At 64.0% G+C, this 24,700-nt stretch overlaps 1 protein-coding gene across 2 annotated transcripts; it reads left to right on the top strand.

The window, feature by feature from the left end:
• Positions 1-13,182: 13,182 nt before the first annotated feature.
• Positions 13,183-17,852, top strand: LOC132522713 (uncharacterized). Of its 2 annotated transcripts, none has more exons than XM_060153260.1 (2): positions 13,183-13,452; positions 13,547-17,852. In XM_060153260.1, the coding sequence occupies exon 2, from the start codon at positions 15,495-15,497 to the stop codon at positions 16,419-16,421; it is 927 nt and encodes a 308-aa protein (XP_060009243.1). In that variant the 5' UTR covers positions 13,183-13,452; positions 13,547-15,494; the 3' UTR covers positions 16,422-17,852. The 2 variants fall into 2 exon arrangements, with proteins under 2 accessions (XP_060009243.1, XP_060009242.1); XM_060153259.1 differs by having other exon boundaries at positions 13,536-17,852.
• The last annotated feature ends 6,848 nt before the right edge of the window (positions 17,853-24,700 follow it).

The raw sequence follows: 24,700 nt of genomic DNA, 5'->3' as shown, positions 1-24,700 counted from the left end.
CTCGATTGCCTCAACTACTGAGTCACCACTGGTCCGCACACTGGCTGTTCACTCTGCCTGTCACTCCTTTCCTCTCCCAGCCCAATCCATGGGTCCTCTGCCCATGTCCCCTCCCTTCCAGCGGCTGGCGCCTGTATCCTTATCCATTTTCCCCAGGGGTGACAGCACTGGGGGGCTGGGAGTCCTGGGGCGTGTTTTGTTTTGTTTGTTTGTTTAATTTATTTTATTTATTCTTTTTTTTTGGCTGTGTTGGGTCTTCGTTTTTGCACGCGGGCTTTCTCTAGTTGCGGTGAGCGGGGGCTACTCTTCGTTGCGGTGCGCGGGCCTCTCCTTGCAGTGGCTTCTGTTGTTGCAGAGCAGGGCTCTAGAGCGCAGGCTTCAGTAGTTGCGGCACACGGGCTCAGTAGTTGCGGTACACGGGCTTAGTTGCTCCGCGGCATGTGGGATCTTCCCGGACCGGCGCTTGAACCCGTGTCCCCTGCATCGGCAGGCGGATTCTTAACTCCTGCGCCACCAGGGAAGCCCCTTGGGGCATGCTTTGTGTGGTCCGCCAGCTCCCCCGAAGACTGAGCTGGCCTGGTCATCAGGTCTGCTCCTGGGAGAGCCACACTAGGTCTGCTGGGACCGGAGAGGCTCCAGGAGGGGGAGGCTCAGGATGGGATTCTGCAACCCGAGCGCCGTCCAGCCGGGGGGCTGAAGAGCCCGGCAGAGATTCAGGGGCTTCTCCACCAGAAACGTTTTAGAGGTTTGGTGGGCTGGACCCAACAGCAGAGGCCACGTCGCCCTCTGAGACTGGAAGGGACCACTGGTCTCCGAGGGCGGAGCGACGGTGCCCTTGCCCCTGCTGTGCAGGAGACAGCACGGCCCCGGCTGCCACTGTGGATCGAGAGGCGCTCCAGAGGCCCCTGGGCGCTGCCCCACCCCCTTTGGTTGGGGGAGGCAGAACACAGTCCGTTTTGAGTGGGGTCCAGAGCAAGAGAGTGTCTGCAGCCAGTTTGAGCTATGAGGCAGGCCTCCCTGCCCCACGGGCCAGGACCGGGAGACCCCAGGAAGCCAGAGGCATCGTGAATAAAAGGACTGGATGAGCCCGGCCGGAGGGCTACGGCCAGACATCTGCTAGCAGCGGGCCTCACTGCTGCGGGAGGAGCAGCCCCTGGTGTGCCGGGCCTGGCAGAAGCTGAGAGCCTGCAGGGGCCAAGCAGCCCCCCCGCCCACTCCATGTCCACCAGGAACCTCAGAAAGTGACCTTATTTGGAAATAGGGTCTTTGCAGATGTAATTAGTGAAGGATCTTGAGATGAAATCATCCTGGATTGGGGAGAGCCCTAAATCCACTGACAAGTGCCCTTAAAAGAGAAAAGGAAACAGGCACAGACACAGAGGACGCCCTGGGAAGCCGAGGCAGGGACTGGAGCAAGGTGGCTATACGCCGAGGAGCCCCGGAGCCGCCAGCAGCTGGACGAGGCAGGAAGGACCCTCGGCTTCTATTGTTTGCAGCCCCCCGGTTTACGGTCCTTTGTTATGGCGGCTCCAGGAGACTCACACAGCGCCGGCCACAGGACAAGAGGTGACTGTGATCGGGGCTACCCATCCTGGCCACCAAGCCCTAAGTTTGGGCAATAATATGCCAGGGTGTCAATGGCCCGGGGGCAGCCCCTGGGCAATGACTGACCGGAAGCCAGCCTCCAGCCAGCTTCGGTTTCCTCGTCTGTAATGGGAGGTCTTGGGAGGAAGCACGTGGCTGGGCCTCTGCCGGTGGGCACCCAGCTGGGGGCCTGTGCTGCCCCGGTGCTTCACTTCCCCTCCTTGAGTTTCCCTGGGGTTGACACCCCCATCCCGGGGTAGGGGGCGGGTTAATAGTGTACCCCAGCAGCCACCCGCCTCTAGTTGTATCTCCCCCTGCCCAGCACTGTCTCTGTCTCGGGTGTGCCCCGGGGAGAACCTCAGGGAAGGACCACCCACCCCAGTATGTCCTGGGAGAATGCAGTTTCCAGTTGTCGTTGGAGAGGCAGCCCATGGAATCATATACGTGATAACAAGTTAATACCCAGAATTCATAAGGAACACCTACAACTGAACAACAACAACAAAACAACCCGATTCCAACATGGGCAAAGAGCACGAATAGACATTTCTCCAAAGAAAATACATGGTTTGCCGACAAGCACGTGAAAAGATGCGAAACATCACTAATCATTAGGGACATGCAAGTCGATACCACAGTGAGGTGCCACCTCACATCCATTTATCATGGTATAAAAACAAAGCCACCAGCAGATAAGTGTTGGTGAGCATGTGGGAAAATTGGAAACTGTGTGCACTGCTGGTGGAATGCAAACGGTGTGACGGTTCCTCAAAAAATTAAACATAAGAGTTACCATAAGGGGACTTCCCTGGTGGTCCAGTGGTTAGGACTCAGTGCTTTCACTGCCGGGGCCTGGGTTCCATCCCTGGTCGGGGAACTAAGATCCCGCTAGCCGCATGGTGCGGCCATCAATAAATAAATGAACAAATAAAAATAAAATTTAAAAGAATTACCATACAATGCAGCAATCCCACTTCTGGGTGTTTACTCAGAAGAACTGAAAACAGGGACTTGAACAGGTATTTGCTCACCCATGTTCACAGCTGCATTAGTCACCATAGCTAAAATGTGGAAGCAACCCAAGCGTGCCCTAACAGATGAAGAGATAAACCAAACATGGGCAATGCAAACCTTGGAATACCATGCAGCCCTGAAAAGGAAGGGAATCCCGACACAGGTGGTAACAATGCGTGAACCACGAGGACCTTGTGCTGAGTGAAATAAGCCAGTCACAGCAGGACGAATGCTGTATGATTCTCGTTCGATGAGGTCCCGTTCGCGGAAACAGTCCAAAGACGACTCAGACTCCTCTGCTGGGAGATCCCAGCAGTGGGACCGAGGAGCGGACAGTTCAGCCCGGTGCTTCTTTTAGGGGAGCCAGGACCACCCCCTCCGTGAGGGCAAGGGTGCTGCCGGGTGTGGGAGTCTCCTGAGATGATGTGATGGTAGCGGAGAAAGTGCCCTGCCTGGTCCCACGGTCTCACTCTGCCACGGCACCTGCTTAGGCCGCCAAGAGCCTGGTGGGGGAGAGTTGTCCCAGATAAGACTGATTCTGCCCAGGGACAGAGAGGTCCCTCCATGGGAGGCTGGGAGGCAGTGCTGGCTGCCAAGTCACATAGACCCCTGCTCTCATTGGTGGGCACAGCAGGGTGTCTCTCTGGCTCTCAGTCTCTTCATCTGCATGGCAGGGTTCATCGTCGCACCTGATCCGCGGGGCCTCTGAAACCATACTCACCAAGCGCCTGGCACACAAACGGCAGCTTTAAGATTAAGCTGCCCTGAAAGCATGTTTGATAAACCATGGAACAATGCCTTCCGTGAGACCCGGTGTCGCTAGTAAAGAGGGAGTTGCAGAAACATGTCTAATGGTCCAGGCAAGTGCTCACCATCTATTGTCAGATGAGAAAGAGTGATTACGATCCAGTGTGTTTGCTAATGACTGTCCCACCTTCTGGAGCGTAAGGTAGGGCCCCCGCGCTGCTCATCTGCAACAGCACTTCTGTTGGGGCGAAGCTCTGGGCCCTGAGCTGTTGGATAATTACTTGTGGAATGAATGAATGGATGGATGAATGAATGGATGGATGGATGGATGGATGAATGGATGGAAGAATGAATGAATGGATGGATGGATGGATGAATGGATGGAAGAATGAATGAATGGATGGATGGATGGATGAATGGATGGATGGAAGAATGGATGGATGGATGGATGGATGGATGGATGAATGGATGGAAGAATGAATGAATGGATGGATGGATGGATGAATGGATGGAAGAATGAATGAATGGATGGATGGATGGATGAATGGATGGAAGAATGAATGAATGGATGGATGGATGGATGAATGGATGGAAGAATGAATGAATGGATGGATGGATGGATGGATGGATGGATGGATGGATCCTAAGGAGGGACTGTCCGGTGGAAGCCCCAGGGCTTCAGGCACTGAGGAATGTGTTTATTTCAACCCCTCCCCACCCAGGGGAGGACCAAGGGGAAGGGGCACGCTGCCGCCCCTCCCCTCCCCTCCCCTCCCCTCTTCCAGGCCCCTTGCTCTAGCTCAGGATGCAGGGCCTTTTGCAAGGGATGAGGAGGAAAACCCAGGGCCCTCCCTGCTGCCGTGTGCTGGCCTCTGCAACAAAAGTGATTCTGTACTTGAGAAAAGGAGAGGGTTATGAGAAAAACTTCCCGTTACAGGGTTTTACATTCGGAGGGAAAATGCTGGGCCTTGCTGGGTCGTACCAGGGGGGCCTTCACAAAAGCCCCTTTGTTCCCCCCCACCCTCCGTGCCCGACAATGGTACAGAAAGAAATTATCTTTTCAGCAAAAGATTAAGCGGGAGTCCGAGCCCAGACTGGCTTGTTTCCATGTGGCTGGGAGGGGTGGGGGCGGGGGGTGGACTCCTCTCCAGACCCAGTTCTGGTGGGCCTCTTGGAGGAGGCAGCAGCCTTCCCGGGAGCTGACAGTTTAGCTGGGAGAGAGGAGGGGGGACCATCCACAGCCTTGCCGGATCAGACGCTGTCGCCCCTTACAGATAAGGAAGCTGAGGCGGCCGGGCAGCTGCCCCACCCCTGCTGAATCTCACTCTCTCAGGGTCCCAGGCGGGCCTTCCCTGCCCTGGAAAAGGGATGACATCAGAGAAAGGGGGCTCGGGCCACCCAGGCCGGCATCAGGGGATAAACCTCGAGGGGGAATTAGGAAACCAGCCTGCAACACTCACCTGCCTGCCTGGCTCACCTGCCCACCTGGCTCATCTGCCCACCTGGCCCTCCCCCAGCCTCGTACCTGAAACTCCTAGTTTCAGTCTTCACTTTGTCCAAGACTGTGGCCCCTCCCAGCATCAGCCTCCCCTCCCCCATCGCTCCTGAGAAAGCTCCCAGGGAAGGGGGTGCCAGAGGCCGGGCTCCGGGGTCTGCAGGGCTGCTGGGGACACGTGCATTTCCAGGAATGGAGGCAAGTCTGGACGGGCCTGGACCACATTCAGCCCAAAGCCCTCAGTCCAGACGGGGGCCCAGGGAGGCAGGGGGCACCTGCGGGGGAGGGGCCCCCTCGGGCCGGTAGTGCCGGTGAAAGTGAGAAGCAGGTCTAAGTGTGGAGGAACCTGCCCGCCTCAACCCCTCTCTGCCGGAGGGATATCTGTCCAGGCTGGGAACCCGGGGCCGTCTGAGGGTCTTCGTGGGCGCACGGTGGCCCTGAGCTGGGAGGGTGGGCCCCCGAGGGCAGCACTCCTGCCCTGGGAAGGGAAGGGGTGGAGGCCCAGGTGGCAGGAGATTGGGGCCCTAAAGGCTCCCGGTGTGGAGGTGAGCCCAGAGGGGAGGGGTGGAGCTGGCGGGAGAGCGTGAACCCTCCGCTGGGCCTGGGGCTGCCCACCTGGGCTTTCCTGGGTCACCACCTGCCCTCCCCTGCTGCCCGGGCCTCACTTCTAGGCCCAGAAACTTCCAAGCAGAATCTCAGGCCGTTTGAGCTGGAGGCAGCCTGGGCGCTGAGACCCCGCTGCTGCCTCATTACAGATGGCGAGGCCGGAGTGGAGCTGGCCCAGTGAGATGGGCGGTGAGGGAAGGTTCCCACCGCCAACCCCCAGTGCGGCCACAGCAGCCGGCGGGGCAAGGAGCAGCCCCAAGCTCCCATCTTCTTCCTGCTCGTAACTCGGGCCAAGCCTGTGTCTAGGGCGTTTGCACAGCTTTGGTTTCACGCTGTTGGTGAGCGTGGCTCCCGGCAGCTGTGCAGGGCCTGTCTGTCCGCTGCCCTGAGCGCCCAGGGCAGGGCCTGTGGGTGCCCTCACCTGGAGCTCACACCGCAACGTTTTGGGCGCATGGATGGACCCCACCATCGTCCAAGTGCTCAGAGCAGAGACAGCGCGTGTGTGCATGTGCGTGTTTACGGGTGCAAAGGCCTGCGGGCCTGGGGTGGGGGTGTGGGATAGGTAGGCGCCACACGGGCAAGCAGGGCCCCCTGGGCAGGAGGGGCTGTCCCTGGGGTGTGGACAAGCTGGCGGCTTCCTGGACCTGGAAGGTTCTCCAGATCCCCTGTCCTGCCCTCCCCTTTTCTCCCCAGGTGCTGGACACCTGTGGGCGGGTCCACCTCAGGAATCTGGGTCAGGCCTCCTGGCAGGATGAGCTGATGAAGGACTGAGGCCGAAGCCGTCACCCCATCCCCATCGTGGCCCCCCAGACCCCCAACCGTGTTGTGAGTCTCTTCCTGGGGGTACAAAGCATCCTGGGGTTGCTCCAGCTTGGCCCTGACCCTGCTCAGTGGCCCTTGTCTTATAGCTAGACCCACAGGGCTTGAGGGCCCTGCAGTGGCTGCAAAACTGGTGGGTCGGGGCCCAGCTGGGCTGCAGGGGGTCTCCACTGACCACTGACCTTCGGGGCCTGCTGGTGTCCCCGCTGTGCTCAGCCACTCGGGGTCCCCCCACCCTGCTCGGACCTGGGAACTGGGGTGGGCAAGTCTCCTTCCTGACTGTGGAGGGCTGTGCTGAGTCTTCATGACCCTGGGGCTCCTCGTGAGGCCCCGGGGGCTGGAGGAGGCCTGCCTTGAAGGCCTCTAGGAGTCTCTGAGGGGCAGCCCCGGCCCCTGCTCTCTTGTCTCTGGGGCCAGGACCGTCTCCCCACTTTCCTGGATGGCTGTGAGCGGCCGGGGACGTCCAGGCTGGGTTGAAACTGGGCAGAGGGGACGGAGGACAAGTTCCTTCCTCTGCCTACAGCTGCGCACCTGCAGCCTCCCTCCCGCCCGGCCCTGCTCTGCCCAGCTTTACTCTCCACACCCCCTTCAGTGCACACGTCCAGAGTCCTGGCCGGGCAGCCCTCGCCGGTCCCTTGGAGGGGCGTCTGTCTCAGTGACCAGGCAGGACGCAGAGTGTCCTCGATGAGTCCTTGCTGTGCCCACTGAGCAGAGAGGGGCCCGGGCCCCAGCACGCTGCGGTTTGGACCCTGAGTGAGAGGCGGGGCCGGGGATCCAGCCCCCTCTGCCCCTCCCCGCAGGTGCCTACGCCAGAGGTGCCTGAGGTGCGTGGGGGCCACGGATGAGCCCTGATGGACAGGCTGGGCCTGAGTGCTGACCACAGAGCGACTGCTGCCCAGAACATTCCCCTCCAGGCAGCTCCCGCCTCCCTGTTGACCCCCAGACGCAGCCTGCCCCATCCTGTCCTGAGGGGTCAGCCGGAGGGCTCCAGCAGGCTGCGGCAGCCTGGCCCTGCCGCCTCCAGGCAAGAAGCCAAGGAGCGGGCAGGGTCAGGGGGAGGGGAGTCCCGGAGGGCAGACCAAGGGGTGTCTCACACCCACCGCCCTCGCCTCGCCCAGCCTAGAAGGTCACCGCAGGGGGGCCGGGGTGAGCCTGGGAGATAGGGCCTCCCCAACGCCCCACAGTTTCTCTCCCCCCACCTCCCCCGCCTCCCCCTGTGCAAGCCCACTGCCGCGGGAGCCTGCCCATCTCAGCAGGGGCACGGCAAGAGCCCTGGGGGAGGTGGCCTGACCTCCTGGGACCGTTCCATGGACGGCCGGCTCCCCAGAGACCTGACCTCCTGGGACCCTCGGGCTCTGGCCCTGGCTCTACTGGTGGGGGGCTGTGCACTGGGAGGCGGGGGAGTCAGGAGAGGTGAGAGCCCCGCGTGGTTTGGGGGCCTTGGCTGCGAGACCTCAGGGCCTGGCACCGCCCGCCATTGCCAGCCGCCTTTCGGGCTCAGGATGGCTGGGGGGTGGGGGGCTGCCCCCAGGGGGCTCGCTCAGCTACCATAGCCCTGGCAGGAGGACAGGCAGTGGGGGCATAGAGGGCCCTTTGCCCGGCCACCGAGCCTCTGACCCTGTCCAGGGCCCACACTTGCTCTCCTCTCACAGGCTTGCCCTCCACACCCCGTGTCCTGCCAGCTCAGGGGCCTGCTGGAGGCCACACCCCATGGGCCTCAGTTTCCTCCTCCGGGACACAGCCCCTCAAAGCGCTCTCAGGGCAGTGCCCAGACCCCGGGGGTCAGAGCCACAGCCCAGGGAGCGCCAGGCCTCTGGCTAAGGGGGCAGGCCAGAGCCCAGGGCGGGCAGGGACTGTGTGTGCAGGTGCGTGTGTGCGCCCACAGAGGAGTGTGTGCGTGTCCGGAATGTGTCTGACGCTCTGTGCGGAGACCCCTGCCCGGCGCCCCTCCCCCGCGCCCCTCCCCCGCGCCCCTTCCCGCATGCTCCGCAGCCGGCTCCTCCCGTCCTGGCGTCCTGTGTTGGTTCGAACACTTCCTGGGCACATTCCCTCCTCTCCCACCCTGGACCTCAAGCCCCTTGGGGTGCCCTGGTCAGTAGGGAACCTCAGCTGCAGCTTGGCCCCTCCCAGGGACTCCTGAGACCCTCAGTCATCCCCCAAGTTGAGGACCAGGGGAGGTGGCAGGGGGAGGCCTGCTCTTGCCAGGTGTCCTGGACCCACCACCAGGCTGGGGGCTTCAGGACATCTCGCCTAGGGTTGACCCTAGGATGGGCACTGGGGGAGTGGGGACAGAGCCTCTCCCGGAAGCTGGCATGAGGATGGACGCAAAGGTCCCAGGAGTCGCCTTGGATGGGGCGGCCCCAGGAACCCCCCAGCGGTCCTCCCAGGCCCCCTTGGGCTCAGGTGGACTTTAGTGGCTGGTGACCGGGGCCAGGGGCCCTGGAGGGCCCTCTTGTCCTCTGTCAGCTCACTCTGAGTGCCGGCAGTGGTGGCAGTGCACCGGCGCCGGGCCTGCAGCGTCTTGTGTCTCTGGGCAGTGATTTTTGGGGCGTGGGTGGGACGGGGAGGGGGGCTGTCCCCAGGGCCCTGGGGGAGGCGGGCAGGGAGGGGCGGTGCAGGTGGAAAGGAACACCTGCCACTGGAGCCTGGGAACGTGGGAATCGAGCTCGCCTGGGCGTCTGATCCTGCAGGAGGAGGTGGGGGCAGGCGGGGGGGTCAGGGGGAGGGAGCATCTGCGGCCAGGGGTCCCTCAGGCCTCCAGGTGGGCTTGCTACCTCCTGAGCTCCAGCCTCGGGCCTTCTCAGCTGGACCCCTACGTTCCCCCCTGAATCTGTCCTGGGGAAAGGGTGGTGACCATAGACTCAGCCCCTTCGTAGCCCCTGGTGGACCAGGGGAGGGGGCGCTCTGCCCCAGTTTCCGCCACCCCTCCCCAAGGCCCTGCCTGCACGCTTTCTGCACTCCCACTTCAGCAAACATGTTCGGCTTCCTCCCACCCCTGCCAGGGGCCTGATACGCCCCCGCTGCCCCCCCTAAATTCCTGGCACACTCGAAGTGCCCAGAACCACTCATCTGTGGCCCGCTTCCCATCAGTGACCCCCTCACCCAGCAAGCCCTTGGGCCTTCTGGCTGAGGGTCACAGGCCACGGAGAGCGTGGGAAAGGGGATTCGGGGATGGCCGGCTGCCCCCTTACAGAGCGCTGACCGCTTTGTACAGGAGTCCCTCCAGCCCTCACGAACTCGAAAAGCCTGCATTCTATCCCCATGTCATAAAGCCTGCGTTCTATCCCCACGTCATAAAGCCTGCGTTCTATCCCCACGTCATGGCCGGACGCTGAGGCTTGGGCAGCCACCTGACAAGAGGCAGAGGTGGGGTCTGCACCAGTGGGCCGGGCTCCAGGGTGTGTGCTTGGGGCTGTCACTCAGTGTCCCCAGTAAAATCGCCTGGAACCAGGGCTCCGGCAGGTACTTGGGGTTGGGTCTTGTGAGTCGGGGAACTGAGGCCAAGGGACACCACACATGACCCCAGTCTCTTCTGACAACCGGGGATCGCAGCTGGGATTTGGGTCCCAGAGCCAGGCTCTTACCCACGCTGGGCACGCTGGCAGGGGCCGGGCAGGGGAGGGGAAGCCCGCCCTCAGGCTGGGGAAGCCTGAGCTCCAGCTTCTTGGGCTCTGGAAAGCCCACCAGCTGGAGGCTGCCCTCTCCAGGCCCAGTGGTGTGGTTGTACAAGTCCAGCCTCTGAGCAGCCTGGGGACCCCACCTGGCTGGCCGGGGGAGGGGGGGTAGCCGTGGGGAACATCTGTGCTTCCAGCCCCTCTTGAAGGCTCTCTCCCTCTGCCAGCGGGCCGTGGCCCAGCCAGCCCAGCTGTGCACACCCCTGGGACACCCTTCATGTCTCCATCCCTCCCCGCCCCCCGGCCTCAGTTTCCCCACCTGTCGGGTGGGAGGGCCACCTCCTCCCCTGATGAGGGCTTAGCCTGAGGCCCACGCACTCCTCAGGTCTGAGTTTGAGCTTCCCGGGGTCTGTAATCCTCCGACTCTGAAAACTGGGCATGAAATTCTGTGCAGTTGTGCATTTCCCCAGGGAGGGGCTCAGATTCTGAGGTGTCTCAGGCCCCTACGAGGTAGCAGCAGCTGGGGGAGTTGCCCCAGAGGCAGTGCAGAGGTGTGCGCAGGGGGTGTGGCTCGGGGGCCCTGGGGGGACCTCAGGGTGGGAGTCGCTCCATGGTGGGGGGCGCGGTGCAGATGAGAGGCACCTGCGGCGAGGATGGAGGGTCAGGAGGGTGGTGGGCAGATGCGGGCCATGCGGTGTGGGCGGCAGGGGGGCTGTGGTGCGCTGGATGGAGGACCGCTGGACATTTCCCCACAGGGGCATCCCTCGGGGCTCCGACCTCCCTGAGCTGAGGGCCGCCCCGGAGCCAGGATTTCCTGAGGGAGTGTGTGTCAGAGCCAGGGCCTGGCTGGGGCCCTCGACAGGGTGGCTCCTGGACAGGAAATCTGTGTCCCTGCGGCCCCTATCCCATCACTTAGGACTCTCCTGAGCCCCCGGATCAGCTGCTGGGTGGGTCCTGGGAAGAGAGAGAGCAAGCCATGCCCACAGGGCCTTATCAGCCTCAAACCCCAGGCCCTCCCTGCTCAGGAGCCGTCCACGGCTTCCCTTGGCTCCTGAGACCCAGGCACCCCTGCCTGAAGGTCAGCCCCCGCCCCGAGTCTGGCCTCCCCCAACTCCACACCTAGAACCACCTCCTCCGTCATCTTGAAGGGCCGGGGAAATGCCTCCCCCTGCAGGAAGAGGGCACTGATTGACCATCCCCCCGTGGGCGTGGCCAGGCCCTTCTTCCCATTTTCGGTTCTGAGGGTCTCCCAGCAAGTCAGACCCCATACCGAGCCCCTGGACTGAGCCTGGCACACCCTGCTGCCCCAGACAGGCTCAGAGAGAGGCCCGGGGTTGGAGGGACCTGGGTGTCCAGCACGGTTGGGAAGCTGCGCCTGCCCTGCCCTCCCCTCCCGGGTCCCCCCAGGCTCCATCTCTAGGTCTGGCCGCCCTGACCCCGGGGCACACTTACAAGTCCCTTCCCCTGCCTGCTGCCTGCCCGGGGGCCTTCCCAGGCCCACCCCTTGGATGACGCGGCTCAGGCTGGAGGGCTCGGCAGGGCGCACGAGTCCCAGGGACACCCAGCGCTTTGCTGTCCCTGCTGACCCAGGGCGTGGGGTGGGGGCTGGCGGCTGCAGCACCCTTAGGTGAAGTGCCGGGTGCCCAGTGTGAAGTGGGCTCAGGGCCCCCCGCCTCCAGGCTGCTCTGAGACCCCCCCCAACCCCCCTCAGTTAACGGTGACTGCGGCCCTGGCTTCGAGTGCCTCTGGGGCTGGCCGGCTGCCCTGGGGGCCTGAGAGGGCATCAGGGACGGGGAGAGGCTGCAGCAACCTGGTCAGACCAGGGCCAGCAGGGCCACAAGGGCCTCGAGGTGCCCCATACCTTGCCCGGATGTGAGCCAGGGCACCCAGCAAGCTTGCGGCTCCCAGCGGTCCCCGGCCCCGGGCGCCCGCCAGCTGAGTGGTTCCGGGGGATTGACCCCAGGCCGTCTTAGCGCAAACTGTTCACGTCTATCTCCATGTCTCGGTTCTGCATTCGTTCATTTAACGAATATTTCTTTATTAAGCTCTACTGTATGCAGGTGCTGACCCCTGCCAGCATCGGCCCCCGGGGGGAACCCCCGCTGGGCGATCTCGGGGATGCGAGTCTGGGGGTGGGAGTATCTGCCCACAGACCGGTGTGGCTGGAGTCATGGCGTGGGGGCCCGTGGGGGAGCCGAGGTCAGCGAGGGGATCACACGCCACGCCCCTCGCCTGCACATCTGCTCTTGGAAATCAGAGCCGGGCCCCAGGCAGGACCTCTGGCTGTTGACGGCTGCCCAGAGGCACAGAGGGGCCTTGGTGGCCGGCTGCGCGGGTGGCTGATGCAGACACTTTGGGGGCCAGGCCCGGGGACAGTGTGCTGCTCCAACCTCCGGGGACCCAGCTCTCCCAGTGGCCCACAGCGGGCCTCGGTCCCCCCGTCCACCCGCCCGAGGGGAGGTCCTCACGCTGAGCTGCCCTGTCCCCTTCCTCCCCCTGTCCCTGCCCCAGCTCACCTGACAAATTTCTGTCCCTCTTTAGATCTCAGCTGAGACAGGCCCCACCAAAGCCTTCCGGACACCTCCTCCACCCCCTTCCCAGGGAGGCCACTAAGTGGGGGCCCCGTGCCACACACCCTCTGTCCGGCCCTGCTCCATCTGCTCCACGCTGGACCCTGAGCCTGGAGGCCCTCACTGCCGTCCGGCGAGCCCCCGGCCCCCGGCCTGCAAGAATGAGCTGATTAATACCGGGCTGCTGTCCTAGTGCAAGGCGGTAGAAGCCACACAGGTCCTGGGTGGGGTCCCTTCCCCTCCCCCGCCCGCTAGGGGCCTGAGGCTGGAGGGCTGCTGCGGGAGCTGTGGGCAAGGGGTTTCTGGACACTCGACGTGCCCGTGCTCTGGCCAGCGCAGTGCCCGCTACTCCTGGCAGCACTGCTGGGACAGGCTGGAAGGGCCAGGAAGTAAGGTACTGTCAGAGGAAGGGGGACCGCCTGGTGACTTGCCCCTTGAAGCCATCGGGGGGAGTTGGGGCTTCCTCAAGGGAACAGGAGCCCCAGCCCTGGCCCTCACGCTGCCCCTGCGCTGATCTGAAGGGCCCAGTCCCCAGCTGCGGGGTTAGACGCCTCCCCAAAGCTACGGACACTCAGTTCTGGGTGCTGGCCTTGGGTCTGGGAGGGAGGAGGTGCAAGAAATTAGGAGTGCGTGTGTGTGTGTGTGTGTGTGTGTGTGTGTGTGTGTGTGCGCGTGCGCGCACTTCCCCTCCCACGCCCATAACTAGGTCATTCCCTGAAATGGTGTACTGCAGGTGACCTCACATTCTGTGCTGGCAGGCCCCGTTGTCCCTGGAACAATGGCCCAGGCCCGGCATTCCAGACCGCGGCCGCTGGGACAGGCGGGAACCTCACCCCAGCCCTTTCTCCAGTCCCAGCCTCAGCATAAGGGTTGCCGCCGGAGGCCCCTGCGAGCATCTCTCCCACAGTGCTGTCTCATTCTCTCCTCTGTATCTCTTCCCCGGAGCGGAGCCTGGCCAAGAGTAGATGTCCCATGAGCCTGCGCGGAGTGCGTGGAAGAGTGGGTGAGTGGATACATGAGGCGTGGATGGGTGGGGGAGTGTGAATGGATGCATGCGTGGAAAGTCCCAGGGGTCCCCCCGCCAAGCTTTCTTCTAGAAACAGGATCCGGGCACCCAGGTGCTAGGATGCTGAGAGATGGAGGAAGCCCCCCGCCGCCGACCCCAGCAGCAGGGAAAGAAGCTCTGCGGGGAGCCACCCCTCCCCCTCTGCCTGGTCCCTTCCTGCTCAACGATGGGACAGGTAGGTGGTCCTCAGGGGAGCAGGTCCCACCACCTGCCCTCTTGGGGATGGAAGCCAGGTGGCCACGGAGCTGGGAGACCGTCCTGGGGATCGGCGGCTGGTTTTCCTCCCCGTGTGGGAGAGTGAAACCTCCGTCTCTAATTATGCACTGGCCCCTCTCCTCCTCCCTGCCCCAAACCTCCCCACTTCAAAGGCCGTTGGCCCCTAGGCAGGGAGGGAAAGCTTCTGGGCATCCTCATGGCCTCCCCTCCTCCTGGGGGTGGCGTCCCGCAGGAGCATCAGTCCCAGCGTGGAGGTCGGGGTGCAGCCAGGGAGCCTCATCCTTCTGCGAGCCCTGGGGGCTCTGACCCAGAGCCCAGCTCACTGGGCTGCCAGGCCATGCTGATGGGGTGGTCGCTCACCCCAGGAGCCCAGCCCAGCCTGTCTGCCCAGCTCCTCTGGCCCTAGCGGGGTGGAATGCTCCAGCCCAGACAGGTGAGGGGGGAGCCTGGCCTGCTCCCCAACCCCGCTACTGCTGTTTTTCCAGCAGCGCCCACTACCAAGCAGCCCTGCCCCACGCACAGGCCCTAGAAGCTCTGCTCTCGGGAGTCTGCCCCCCAGCCCCATGCAGCGGGCCCCCCACTGCCTGTGGCTCTTCCAAGTTCTGGTCCATCCTGAGTTTGCTTTAGGCGCTGCCCCGGGCGGCCCCTTACCCAGGCCCTGCCGTCAGGGCCCTCTCGCTGCAGACACACACGCAGCCACCTTGAGCTGGTGGTGGGGAGTCGGGGGGAGTGCTGCCCCAGGCCGGAGCCACTCCAGAGAGGGGGGCAGGATGCCCAGAGCTGCCCAGCGGTGTGGGGAAGGCAGAGCCCGCGCTCCCAGGAGAGGGAGAAAGGCAGGTGGAGCGGGTGGCCGATGAGAGAGGATGCCAGTGTGTGCCCAGAGGGGCTCTGTGGGCAGGGCTGGGACGTTGACGTTGCCACCCTGGGGGAGGCGGGCCAGTCCCCTGTGGACCATGCAGCTGGATGGTTCCCAGGGGGCCAGAAGGGGGAGATGCCAGTGCTGGCCCAGCCAGCTTGCTGGGGCTGGGATGCCAAGCAGAGGTGGCTGCGGGCCGGGAATGCCAGGGAGGGAGGGCCTGCCCTGGGCGTTCAGAACGAGGGAAGTGATTTCCTCTCTGTGTTGCACTGATGGGGCCTCCGGGCCAAACAGCACCTGTGCTCCCGGCTCCACCCTGACCCGGGAGCCCTCCCCCAAGCCCTGCGCCATCACCCCACGTGCAGTTTCCGAGTCGCTGCTCCCAACACATTTCTGCCCATCCGAGAGTTGCCTGCTGGCCTCGCCCTGTGTGTGGAAGCACCACCTCCCTCCAGCCTGGTGCCCCCCCCGCCCCGGGGCCAGGGACGGGTCTGCAGAAGTCCTCCCAGGATCCTTCAGGCCTCTGAAGTGGATCTCCAGAGGCAGTTCCAGCCTCAACTGTCCCCCCGCCCCGCCACCGTTATACAGTGAGGCCCCGAAATCCGCTGCCTCTCCCAGGATCTCAGATAAAACTCCAAGCGTTTGATCTCCATTGCAAAGGGGTCTCTGTCCCTTGCCCACTGGCAAGTAGGCGGGGCCACTCCTGACTCACCTGGCCCCTCCCCTCGGCGGGCAGCCTTGTCCTGGGGCGGGGGGCGGGGGGCGGGGTGCGGCCGGCCGGCCCCCTCCTGTTCCACTCAGTCTCCGTCCACCAGCCTCTCTCTCATCCTCCCCTCCCAGCACAGCCTGCTCCCTGGGAAACCAGAAGCCGCAGGGTCTCTTCGGTTGGTCGGGGCACAAATGCCAAATGGGCCGAGGCTGTCTTCTCTGCAGGGGGGGTGAGGCCCGACAGCTGGGCAGCAGCCTCGGCAAATGGTGTGTGTGGTTAGGCCTCCCCGCCCCCCGCCCCACACAAGCTCCTCCTGGGGGGCCGGAAAGGCATGGTGCAGGCTTCCCCTTGGGCCGCAGCAGGCCCGGTGCCAGGCAGGCCCGATGGTGCCAACGCTCCGAGGAGGGGGTCCTGCGGATGGGCGGGGTCGCCACGCCTGGATGGAGCCCATTCCCTGCCCCACTGTGGGAAGCCCGAGGCCTCCCGAGCAGGGCCAGGCCCCTTCCAGCAGCTAGCCTCTCCCCCCACCCTGGGCTGGGCTCGCCCCAGCCCCGCTCCCAGCTCCCCTTCCTCTCAGGGCAGCACACGCCCATCCCTTCTGGGAGCCTTCTCCCCTCTGAGGGGGCTTTCTTCGCGGGGCCTCTTGCCACCAGCTGCCCGGGGTCCCTGAACCATGAGCTGGCCCTGGGCTTGGGGGTGACGGCATGGGGACCAGCTCCACCGCAGGGGAGCTACCCTTGGGGACACAGCAGGGTTCTTGGGGCCTGGACACCAGGAGGTTGCCCTTCACTCAGCAAGTGTCTTCTGAGCGTCCGCTCTGTCGGGCCTCTCGTGAGGTGCGGGCGAGCCAAGGTGACTGGGCAGTCTGTCCCCACGGGGCTCCGAGTCGGGGTGGTGGCCACCCTGACAGGCCTGGAAGCACACAGGGTGCAGGGGGTGATGAACGGCGGTCGGAGCCGCCAGAAGTCCGCTGTCCCCGCGCGCGGGGTCCTGGGGTCTCCGCTCTCTGCCTTGGGAGGAGCGGATGGCATTTGGGGTTTGCACCTCTCCCCCGCACCCCGAGCCGTGGCCTCAGCTGTGGATGCCTCCTCACAAGGCTTCACCCGGGGAACTGTCGAAACCTGACCCCACGGACAGCTGAGGGGCAGGGTGCCGTTCCGCCCCCGAGCCTGCCAGAAGGCTCAGCTGGTGAGGGCGACTCCACCAGCCCTCGGAGGTTTCTGGGGACCCAGAGGCCAGGGTGCCTGGCATGTCCCTCTGGCCGTTTACCACCTCCCTGGAGACCACCTGGGGCAGGGACGGCGGTTTCTAGGAAGCGAGTGGGCAGACGGTGCTGCCTGAAGGGTCACCGGCGCTTCCTGCGGGGGGGGGGGCACAGCTCAGCCCAGCCAGGGCAGGGAGGCGAGGGTCCCTCCCCGTGAGCGCGGCGTCCAGGCCTGGGCGCCCCAATCCCGGCGCCCCCGGCACCCGCCAGCCTCATCCAGGGGGCGGCAAGCGGACCGAGTGTGGGCCACCAGGGGTCAGGGCGGGCAGGGGGCTCCCGCAGGACCAGAGAGGTCAGGCAGAAAGGAAGCAGGAGCGGGAGGAGGGGCCGCACCCTGTGCGCGTCCACAGGAGCCTGGGGGGGAGGGGGCTGTGGATCACAGCCGGGCGGCCACTCACAGGCTGGCCACGGTGACGCGGGGAGCTCTGGGGGCCACGAGGGCCCTCCAGTACCTCGTGCCTGAATGTGCTTTGGTCCCGGGCTCTCTGGCTTCGGGCCCAATGGCCGGCTCGAGCCTGGGGCAGGTGAAGCGTGGGGCTCGGGGCCGGGGTGAGTGGTGGGGGAACAAGTGCTCCCCGAACTGTGCTCCTGCCTCGCCCAGAAGCCTGGAGAACGCTGCCTAGCGAGGGGCGGGCCAGGCGGCCTGCGCCCCCGTGCCAGGGGCCCCCACTCAAGGCGGGTCATATTTCCCAGCCCGTGCGCCCCTGCGAAATGGGGACCCGGCCTTCCTGCCTCCCAGGGCTGACCCTCCTCGGACCAGTCTCACGGGCGTCGAGTGACCGCCGGTGCGTGTGCGTGTCGGGCCCTCGCGCTCACACCAATCACCAGCTGGGCTGCCCACGGAAGGAGGGCAGCCCAGACTGTCCAGGGAAGGCTGGCGAGCGTGTGGAGAAATCAGAACCACAGACACTAATGCTGGGAGTGTGACATGGGGCAGCTGCTCGGAAATCAGGTGGCAGCTCCTCGGGGGATTAAACACAGAGCTGCCAGATGGCCTGGCAGGTCCGCTCCTGGGTGGATACATACCGGGAGAGATGACAGCATGTCCACACGACACCTGGACACATACGTTCACAGCGGCCAGAAGCCAAGTGTCCGTCAGCAGATAAACACGTGGTCCCTCCAGACTGTGGAACATCACTTAGCCATAAAGAGGAGTGAGTGCAGACGCGGGCTTAGCACGGATGAGGCTGGAGACGACATGCTGAGCGAGAGGCCAGCCTCAAAGACCGCGTCACGTACGATTCCACTCGTGGGAAACACCCAGGACTGAGGAGTCCACGGAAGCAGAAAGGGGCTTCCTTAGGGCGGAGGGTAACTTGGCTGGGGGGCGGGGGGGGGGGGTGTAAATGATGAGGGGTTTCTCCCGAAGGTGATGAAAATGTTCTAAAATTGATTGTGGTCACGGCCGCCTGTACTTGTGAACGCACTGAAAACCTTTGAATCATACACTTTATTTTTTTATTTTATTTTATTTTAATTATTTTTTTATATATATATATTTTTAACATCTTTATTGGGGTATAATTGCTTTACAATGGTGTGTTAGTTTCTGCTTTGTAACAAAGTGAATCAGTTATACATATACACATGTTCCCATATCTCCTCCCTCTTGCGTCTCCCTCCCTCCCACCCTCCCTATCCCACCCCTCCAGGCGGTCACAAAGCACCGAGCCGATATCCCTGTGCCATGCGGCTGCTTCCCACTAGAGAATCATACACTTTAAATGGGTAGAGTGGATGGCACGTGAACTCTAACCCAAGCACGCCGTTAAAACAAAGACTTGCCCAGGGTCCCCAGCTGGGCAGGGAGCCAGCCCGGACTCCACACAAAGGAGCAGTGACCGAGCCTTCTGCCACTGCTGTGTCCCCTGCAGCGGACGAGGGCGGGTAGCCACGGGGGCCAAATGGGATGGGGAAGCGGAGGCCCAGGCCTGGCTCCGGGCTGCCGTGGGTCGAGAGCTGTTTGTTCAGGAGGCCTGGGCCCTGCTCCTGACCTGCCCAGAGCCCTCCTCCCCTCCCGCCCCGTCGGACCTTCCCAGAAGGATGTTTGTCCAGGGACCCGCCGAGCAAATGGCATCTAGTCTCTGGCCTGGAAGCCTCATGGGGACGGATCTCCTACCCCACCCCCGCCAGCAGCCGCCTGTTTCCTCCGGACAGCCCGGACCTGACCAGAGGCTGCTCTGCTGCTTCTCAGCCTCCCTGAGCCGGGGGATCCCAGGGGTGCTAGCCTCATCGGCTGTCCAGGGCCTGACGTCTCCCACCCCAAGTGTGTGTGGTCTTTTTTATTTTTTATTTTTTTATCATTAGGATAAAAATGGCTGGGGAGGCCCGGGCAGCCCAGCCTCAGCCTGGCAGCTCGGGGAGCACAGCCCAGTTGCCTCGGAGGGTGGGAGGCGTCCCAACAAGCATCTCATCCCTGTCCCGGGCCCAGTTCCCTTCCCCCAGACCCCGGCCCCTAATCACAGCTACATTTCCCACAGCTGGCCCCCACGTGGCCAAGCCCTGCGCCATCAGATCTGGTGGGGGGGGGTAGTTTTCCCAGAAACAGGACTGTGAGTCACCAGCCAGCCCAGGAAGTGGCTGCCTCCTGTCCAGCCCCAGCAGCTGACCACTGGGCCTCAGTTTGAACCACAGAGCAGGCCGTTCACGCATGACCTCAGTGGTGACCGAGCGCCTTCCGCGCCCTGACCTGAGAGGCTCAGGCTCGGTGGGCGGGGCCCCCCTCAGCCGCACCCTCACTGAACCGGGGTGGGGTGGGGGGGGTGACAGGCGCTCTGGGGAGGAGGGGGTCGCTGGGCCTGGGGCAGGAGGAGGCAGGCCCCTCGGGGACGTGTGTGGCAGGAAGGGCCTTCCCAGAGGGAGCAGCTGGTGGGGAGCCCTGAGGTCAGAGCAGACAGACAAGCCTGGAAAGGAGGCTGGGCGGCTGAGCTAGCAGGAGGGGCCAGGCCGGGCCTCGGAGGTCAGGGTGGCCACAGGACTGAGAGCAGGGGCTTCCCAGGTGCCAAGGGTGTACCCCAGGAAGCCAAGAGGAGGCCGGGGAGAAGCAGCTTGTAATCCCCTAACCACCCAGCAGGCCCCCCACTACGGCGTTGGACGGGAGTGCCGAAGGGACCAGAGAGGGGAAGCAGGTGGCTCAAGGCCACACACCAACCTAGGATCAGGCCCCATGAACCTAAATCCCATCCAGCAGCTTCCAGGCCCCTCTCCTGCCAACGTGCTGGAATCTTCCGGGGAGCAGAAGATGCCAGTTGAGGGGTATTTTCAGGAGAGGCAAAAGCAGGAAAGCCCAGGTCCTCGAAAAATGAGGCTCCTCGGCCTTCTGGGGCTTGGCCCAGGCTGTGAGCAGCGCCCGAGCACTGCGCTAAGCAGGCCGGATGACACTGGCCCTGCTGGTCCCTGTAATGGCTGGGGGGTCTGGGGAAGGGGCCTTGGGGACGAGGCTGGGCCTGGCAGGCTTCGTCCTGAGTGGGGAGGGGTGTACCCTGGGTCCAGCACTCTCACCCTCTGGCACCAGCTCCCCAGCCTGAAACGCAGGGGCCCCCAGGGCGGAGCCTGGCACCCCTCCCCTGCCAGCAGCTGCTCTTGGCAGACGCAGGGTGTGAGGGGAGCTGAGCGCGCTTCGTGGGCTCAGGAGTCGAGCAGCGCACAGGCCCTGCTTTGCCGGCGTTCCCGCCACTCCTGCCGCCCAGTCCCACCTCCGAGCCTTGGTCCCGCCACCCCTCCCTGGGAGCACATCCGTCCTGCAGGCCAGCGCCCACCGGCTCCACCTCAGCCCTGGCTTCCTTCTACCTCTGTGTCCGCCTCCGCTCTGGGATCTGGGACCGTCTGGGACGTCGGCCACTGCAGGCTGTGGGACCTCGGAGAAGTTACCCAACCTCTCTGAGCTGAGACGTCCTGGGGTAGGGTGGAGCTGTTTGCCTCGAAAGGCCTCTTAGAGGATGAACAGGGCACGGGCAGCGCCTGCCACGGTGGGAGCATTACTGTCACCCACCAGCTCCCGCCTGCCCGGCCACAGCAGGGGCTCAGGAAGTGCAGCCGCTGGACTGTCAGAGCCGGAGGGACCCCAGAGGCTCTTGGAACAAAGGTCCCGTTGAGCCAGGAGAGGCTGGGGCCAGCGGGGGCCGGGCTGCCAACTTGGCTACCTCCCTCGCCTGCCCCCGCGGACGCCCTCCCTGGCAGAGACCCCGCCACCTCAGCCTACTCCGATCCCACCCACCCCACCTCCTCCGAGGGCCTGTCCTGCCCCTGCCCAGCCCAGGGACCCCGGCCACCACCATGGCCCCCGCCTACTCTTGGGAATACACATCAAGTCGCCCGTCAGCCCGGCCGTGAGCCCGTCAGGACCGTCCCTGCCCTGAGAAGACGGCGACCGCTTGCACCGTGTGCCCCGCGGGCTGTTTCTTGTCTGGGGCAGTGGGGGACGCCGGCTTCGGGGTCGCCCCCAGTCAGGGCAGAAGTCCTGCCTGGCCTGCATCGTGCTCAAGGGTGGGCTGCTTGGGCCCTGTCACCAGGCCAGGAGACAGAGGTCACAGTGCTTACCATCTCCCCACGGGGACCTGGCCCCACGGGGGCTAGGCGAGCCCTGAGCACCCACAGACATCTCGAGCCTGCGGGGAACTCTGTGCCCAGGGGAAACCGAGGCACAGCAGGTCAGAGTGGTTGTCACACCATGAACACCCTCCAGCCCTATCGGACTGACCCCTGCCAGCCTCACCAGCGCAGGCGCAGGCGGGTGCTGGGTCCTGGCTGGGGGGAGGGAGTGCAGGGTCCTTTACATCTTGCCCTGAGCATCCCTACCCCCTGCTGCTTTGCAGAGCCCCGGCCTTGGGAAGCGGGGGACCCAGGAGCCCCTCTGTCTGCCCACACCCCAGGGCCAAGAGCAGGAGTTTCTCAGCCACACGGCTGTTTATGTGTGTCCATCCTGGCTCTCCTGCCGGGGGGGCGGGCGGCGGGGAAGACTCGGGGGGAGCGTTCATTCTTGGGTCACGGAAACGTTGCCCCCTGCCAGCATCTTCCTGAGGAGGGAGTTCTCCTGGATCCTGGCTGACAGCCAGCCCCAGAGCTTTCTCTGGAACCCCCCCACCCCCCCAACCCCACTGCAGCCGGGGTGAGGGTCCTCCTCCTCCAGCTGGGTTATTCTTCCCTCACGGAGGTGACTTCCTTTGCTCGTCATCCTCCCATGTTCGCTTCCAAAACGACTAATTAAAAATGCAACGGGGCCAGGTCGCAGGCTGGCTCTGGCCCTCCCAGCTGTCTAAACACCCCGTGCCTACAGGGTGACCTGCAGTGGAGGCCGCTTGACCCAGCTCCCGAACGGGGGCTCAGGGACCCGTCCTGCCCAGGAGCCCCCCGCCAGCCCTGGTGTTTCAGGGGTTTGTCACCGTTGTTGGACTTTAAGAGGTAGCCGGAGAGGGTGGTCTGGGGAGACCCTCAGGGGTGCAAGGGGTGGCGGACGCTGAGAGACGTTAGCGAGCCATGGGCCACCACGGGGGTGCGGGGGAAGGGGAAGGATGGGAGGGTTTGGGAGTGAGTCTCAGCCTTGAGGTCCAACAGGCCCTGAGGGTGGGGATCTAGCCGAGCCCTGGGTCTGGGCCCAGACGGGTCCAGGAGACACAACCGCTCCCCAGAGCGGGGAGGCCGAGGTGCTGGGGGGGGTGTGGCTCTGAGCTCAGGGCGGTCCGAGGTGGACAGTGCACATGGCCCGGGGCCGTGGATCTGGGGGGGAAACGGAGTCCTCACCAAGGCGAGTTGGTGCAGAAGTGGGTCAGCAGGCACCTGGGCCAGAGGGCTTGTCCTGTCTGGGAGGGGTAGGCTTGGGGCAAGGAGTGGGGGGACCCAAGGTGCCGGGACAGGAGGTTCCTGAGGCAAAGGCTAGGGAGGGGACAGGGCCGCTGAGATGTTCGGGGGTGGGGTGGCAGGGAGAGGTCGCCCCAGGGCAGCCCGGCTGGCCAGGTTCCCAGCCCGTGGCATCGGGCCCGCTGCAGGCCTGTTGTGGGATGGCCCTGCGCCCGACGGCCCAGCTGCAAGGGGCGAGCCCAAGGGCCCAGGGCCGGCTGTCAAGGTGCTTTTCGGGGAGGTGGGGACCCCGTTGGACCATAGGCCTTTGGTGTGAGTCTCAGTGCAGAGGCGCTGGGTGGGGAGGGCTCCCGAGAGAAGGCAGCCCCGTCCAGCCAGGGGGTCGCAGGCAGATCTCTGCCTCGCTGGGCCTGAGAGCCTCGCCTGTGAACTGGGAACAGTTGAGTTGCTGGAAAGGAAAGGAGACTGTGGATGTGAAGAGGCACCTTGGGAGCAGCTGCGAGGAAGTTGCCAGGTTTGGGGCGATCAGGAGCCTGGGCCCCGGCATTCACCTGCTCCGGGGGTGCCCCGGATGGGGAGGGCTAGCAGAGGCCTCCTGGACAGGTGCAGAGACAGGCAGGCCAGGGCTAGAACCTGTATTTCAGGGCAATAAACTCCCCACCAGCCGAAACCGGGAGAAAGGGATGTGAGAAAGGAGATGCGATGCCCAGGCCTGCTTGGCCCCAAGCGTTGCTATTATGGGGCAGCCCCGCCCACCCTGGAGCCCACGGGCAGCGTGCGGAGAAGCTGCTTGGGCGGGGTGGGGGGAGACGGGTTACTGTCAGGGCTCCCAGGTAGGACAGGGCAGGCGGGAGGGCAGAGAGCATGGGGGCACTGGCGCTGCCTGGCCAATTACTCCGGGGAGAAGCCTGAGTAGGGCCCGGTTTGAACGAGGATTCAACCTTCTAAAGGACAAGATGACGTGAACCCAGTTTAATTGTCAGGCAAGATGTGCAGGGCCTGCCGTAGGATGGGGAAAGGCAGCGGGCTGTGAAGTGTCCCTTCCAGGGCGGCTCTGGTTCTGTGAGAACCGTCTGGGTTGGGGGAGGAGGGGGCCCGAGCAGCCGTCGGTGCCCACAGCGCGGAGCTCCAGGCCCGCCCACGTTCTTTCCTTTCTTCCCTACCTCGCACTGAGCGGTACAGCCTGGCCGTTTTGTAAACAAGACACCCTTTGGTGGAGGGCAGGCCGAGCCTCACACAGTGCTACCTGTCCTGCTTCTGCCGCAGGCTGGCGCCAGCCGCCCCTCCCCTCGAGGGCTCAGGGCACAGTGCTTGGCAACAACAAGGCTTGGCTCCTGGACCACAGCCTGGCTGGGGCCTGGCCTCATTGGGTGCCCATGGCTCACAGATGGGCATAGCCCTTGAGGGAAGCCATCACCCCTTCCACAGGTAAAGCAACTGAGGCAATCAGCAAACGTTTAGGGACCACTTAACGTGTGCTGAGTCCAGTGGAGGAAAAAGAGAAAGAACTGGATGAACACACTGTCCCTGAGCAGCCCGAAAGGGGCCACTGCTGGCCATGGGAGGGCCCAGGGGTGGGTGTGAGTTGGGGGGGGTAGTAGCAGGTAGGGCAGGACTCCCTGTTGCCTAAGGAGGCTGAGACCCCTTCTAGGTGGAGTAGTCCAGGAAGACTTCCTGGAGGAGGAAGAAGAATTTCAGGGGCTCTTGGAGGCTAGTCACTTCTCTTCACCGCTTGGTGAAATGGAGAGAAGATGCTTGTCTCGCTGGCTGAACAGATTTTTGTTTGTTTGTTTTTCTCAGAAAAGAGCAGATGAGCTCACGGACAAGAAGGTATTAGGGCTTCTGCTCCCTCTGTGTGCCTCTATTTCCGGTTTGCACAATGGGCCCAAGAGTTGTCGTGTTCCAGGGTTCACTGGTAAGCCCTGGCGACCTGGAGGCTGAGCCCTGGGCAGACCGAGGCCGGTCCATGCTCTGCACACCCCCCCCCCAACACACTCCCATCTCAGGAGCCCAGGAAGCAGCTTCTGGGACCTGCCAAGGGCTCGGAGGTCCACACCCTCCCGGCCGGGAGAGCTGCTGACCCTCTGGGAGGCCGTCAACAGAGCAAAGAGGAAGCCAGGCTGGGAACCTAGTGGTGCAACCCGGTCCGTGGTGCCGACGACCTCGTGAGCTTGTGCAATGAACCTGGGGTCCGGAAAGCGGCTGCCTGTGGCCGCACGCAACGGGCAGGCCGAGGGGTCACCCAGGAGGCGGCCCTCTAGCCCAGGTGGCCTGGGCGAGCCACGACCACACGTCACCCCCACCTGAGCTGGCCAATGGGACCCCAGCCGCCACTACCCTT

This window comes from Lagenorhynchus albirostris, chromosome 7, assembly GCF_949774975.1.
Source record: "Lagenorhynchus albirostris chromosome 7, mLagAlb1.1, whole genome shotgun sequence".
NCBI lineage: Eukaryota > Metazoa > Chordata > Mammalia > Artiodactyla > Delphinidae > Lagenorhynchus > Lagenorhynchus albirostris.
Note: the sequence above shows the minus strand (reverse complement) of the source record. Positions and strands in the feature narration are given on the sequence as shown.